Genomic DNA, 2,751 nt, shown 5'->3' with positions numbered 1-2,751 from the left:
TAGGTTAAAAAAATATTTTCCCGAAATTTCCCAGGTAGGTTAAAAAAATATTTTCCCGAAATTTCCCAGGTAGGTTAAAAAAATATTTTCCCGAAATTTCCCAGGTAGTTATTCATGCGAATAGATTCTAGATAATTGTAGTCGTAAAGGTTGCATAAACTTGTTGAATTAATTTCTATCAGATCCACTTCTTCCAACGATGATAAGCATCATAAGCGCTATCTATGCTGGTATTGGGAACATGGACGGCGCTGTGTTCATGGCGAGTGGTGCCGATTCGCTCATGGCTTTGGTGATATGCGATCGTGTGAAGCTCATGAAGAAGAAGGAAGAGCAGGAGCACTGGTTACTATACATGGTTCGGAATTTCCCCCGATGACTATGATCAAGTCGGACCTGATTTGTATCTTGTTGCGGGGGCAGGAAATGAATCTTTGGGGTTTAGGTTCCCGTTATTGGGCTGTGATGTTCGATATCAAAGTGGCGTATTTTCTGTTGAGGAGAGTGAATTATATTTATCAATGCTCATGAGTGAACAGCATGTGTGTTGGAATACTGTGAGTTATGGTAGAGATATTGTGCAATTTTCGTCACCGAAAGGCATGCGGTAAGTGAAGAATTGGAGCGGTTGTTGGTGATGGTGATGATGGTTTTCGATAGGTATACCTTTTCTGAGAGCGAATATGTGGCAGATGCGTTTCCGCCGTTTGTGTTGGGTATAATGCACCGAGTGAAGAGCGTTTTAGCGTGGGTTAAAACGTCCGGTTTTGGGAAAAAATTTAGAGGCACTTTCTCAGACCGATTTATGGAGAGGATAAAGTTAATTTCAATTACTGTGTGGCGAACGTTTATCACTCTGGAAGGGCGGGTAGTGAAAATTTATAAATAATCGAAATTGGAATTTTTCCATATTTTAGGAGTTGCTTATCACAGTGATAACGAACCTGAATTGCGGGAGGACTGTCCCATCCCTTGTGTGAGCTTTGGCGCGGAAAGAATATTTTCACTAAAACTGATGGGAGCACCGTAATAAGAGGGGGGAAGGGGAGGATTGCATTGCTCTGGTTTTGATAACTTTTGTTATTGTTGTTATGGATGCGGTGAGAGTTTGGGAAATTTTGGTATGAAGTTTATTATGAGAGGAGCAATTTATTGGTCATATTGTTGGAGTTTCATAACCCGTTTTACGCGAAGTGGCGTCGTAATTTTCGGTGAAAAACGCGATATTCGCGGTGACACGCAGTAGTCGTGAAATATATTTTTCACTAGGGTGGTGAAACTCCATTTATATGTTCATTGCCGCTTGCAAGTTTCTGGCTTTATTCTTACCTTTGGCTGGGCTCTCCCGAAGAGGTGTATTTTTGTAATTTTTGTGATTGTTGTATTTGGCGGAAATTAAAAAGAAGTTGGGAAAGTCTCTTTGAGATGTAGAAATTTTTGTTATGTACATTCGCGACTGGTGACACAATTTTCCTAAAATTTTCATATTGTCATCATCACCAACACATGTGGTTGATGACCATGTGCATATTTTCCCTCCACGCGGTTTTCGTGTTTTCCTCAACAGCGCTTATTTTTCTCACTATTGGAGGAATATATATTTACTTTCCTCAGCTGAGCCCAGGAGTTTCCCTACTACCTATAGTAGGAGTGTACAAAAAATTTCCCAAAATTCCCTCACAATTTTCATATTGTAGTTGTTGACCATGTGCATATTCCCCTCACTGGTGTTGATGATGATAATGATTCGAAAACTACCAGTTATGCATAATAAGTTTTCACACGTATGCAAAATGTTAATGTGAAGAAATTGTGCATAAAAACAAATGTTGCTGTTGTATTAAAAGTCGTTTTTGTGTTAGATCCGATACTGCGTATCATGTTCGACTAGAGAACGGAAGTGTCGTTATCATGGCTGGTGATACGCAGAAGAATTATCTACATCAGATCACCAAAGAGAATTATATTTCGAAGCACTACCCGCGGGTTTCGCTCACATTTAGGTAGTCAGCAGTACGTCTGAAAAATATCAGAGGAATTTCATTAAATTTTGGGGGTATTCGTTTGAACCGGAAAATTTGGGAAAGAAATTTTTAATGGGTAAATGCTCGAAAAAAACGTTTGGGGGTGTTGTTGAGAAATGAGGGTATTGAAGCTGTGAAAATAGGGGGGCGAATGATGTTCATAAGGTGACGTGTGAATTTACATGATGAACTGATCAAGAAATATGTGAAAAATTTATGAGGAGTTTTCCCGTCGAGACGCTATGTGTTTCTGGATAAATATGATTTTGATTTTTGATGGTGGTTGCCCGCGTTTGCGAGGACTTGCGAAAGTCGCTGTGTGAAATGATTGCAGTTAAATTGAAAAGTGAGTGAATAATAATTATAATTTTTTGGAATCAATTTTCGCTACTCTTTAGTTCGGTAAAGTGGAAATTTTGCGCAGTAAAAAGTAGAGTTTTCATTCTGTGGTTTAGTGAAATTCCCAAATGAGGATTTTGTTCTCTCAGGGTTCACAAGACGTACTTGGAAAAATGATATGAGCTCGATCGCAGTTATAATACGCAGTTGTTGTAACAATTATATTCCGTTTGGCAAGAGTCGTTGAGTAGTTTTGATGAGCTTTCTAGGAACAGTTCTGATTCGTTGGTGTCTGGTGTAGTTGATTGTTGAGTTGTAGTGGTGTAGTGGTAGGCGGGGTTGTTAGTCTTGGTAAGGTCCCTGGTTCGAAACTCCCTGAATGCATATT

General features: G+C 39.4%; 1 protein-coding gene across 1 annotated transcript; it reads left to right on the top strand.

Annotated features, from left to right (window-relative positions):
• Positions 1 to 521: 521 nt before the first annotated feature.
• Positions 522 to 2,540, top strand: Pmar_PMAR013966 (hypothetical protein; the record flags this gene model as incomplete). The annotated part of the gene is made up of 3 exons (XM_002772331.1): positions 522 to 607; positions 1,863 to 2,003; positions 2,513 to 2,540. 3 exons carry the CDS (start codon positions 522 to 524, stop codon positions 2,538 to 2,540), a joined length of 255 nt encoding a protein of 84 aa, XP_002772377.1.
• Positions 2,541 to 2,751: the final 211 nt, after the last annotated feature.

This window comes from Perkinsus marinus (genome assembly GCF_000006405.1).
Source record: "Perkinsus marinus ATCC 50983 genomic scaffold scf_1104296961430, whole genome shotgun sequence".
Classification (NCBI taxonomy): domain Eukaryota; phylum Perkinsozoa; order Perkinsida; family Perkinsidae; genus Perkinsus; species Perkinsus marinus.
The sequence above is the reverse complement of the archived record's forward strand: the minus strand, read 5'-3'. Positions and strand labels throughout refer to the sequence as shown.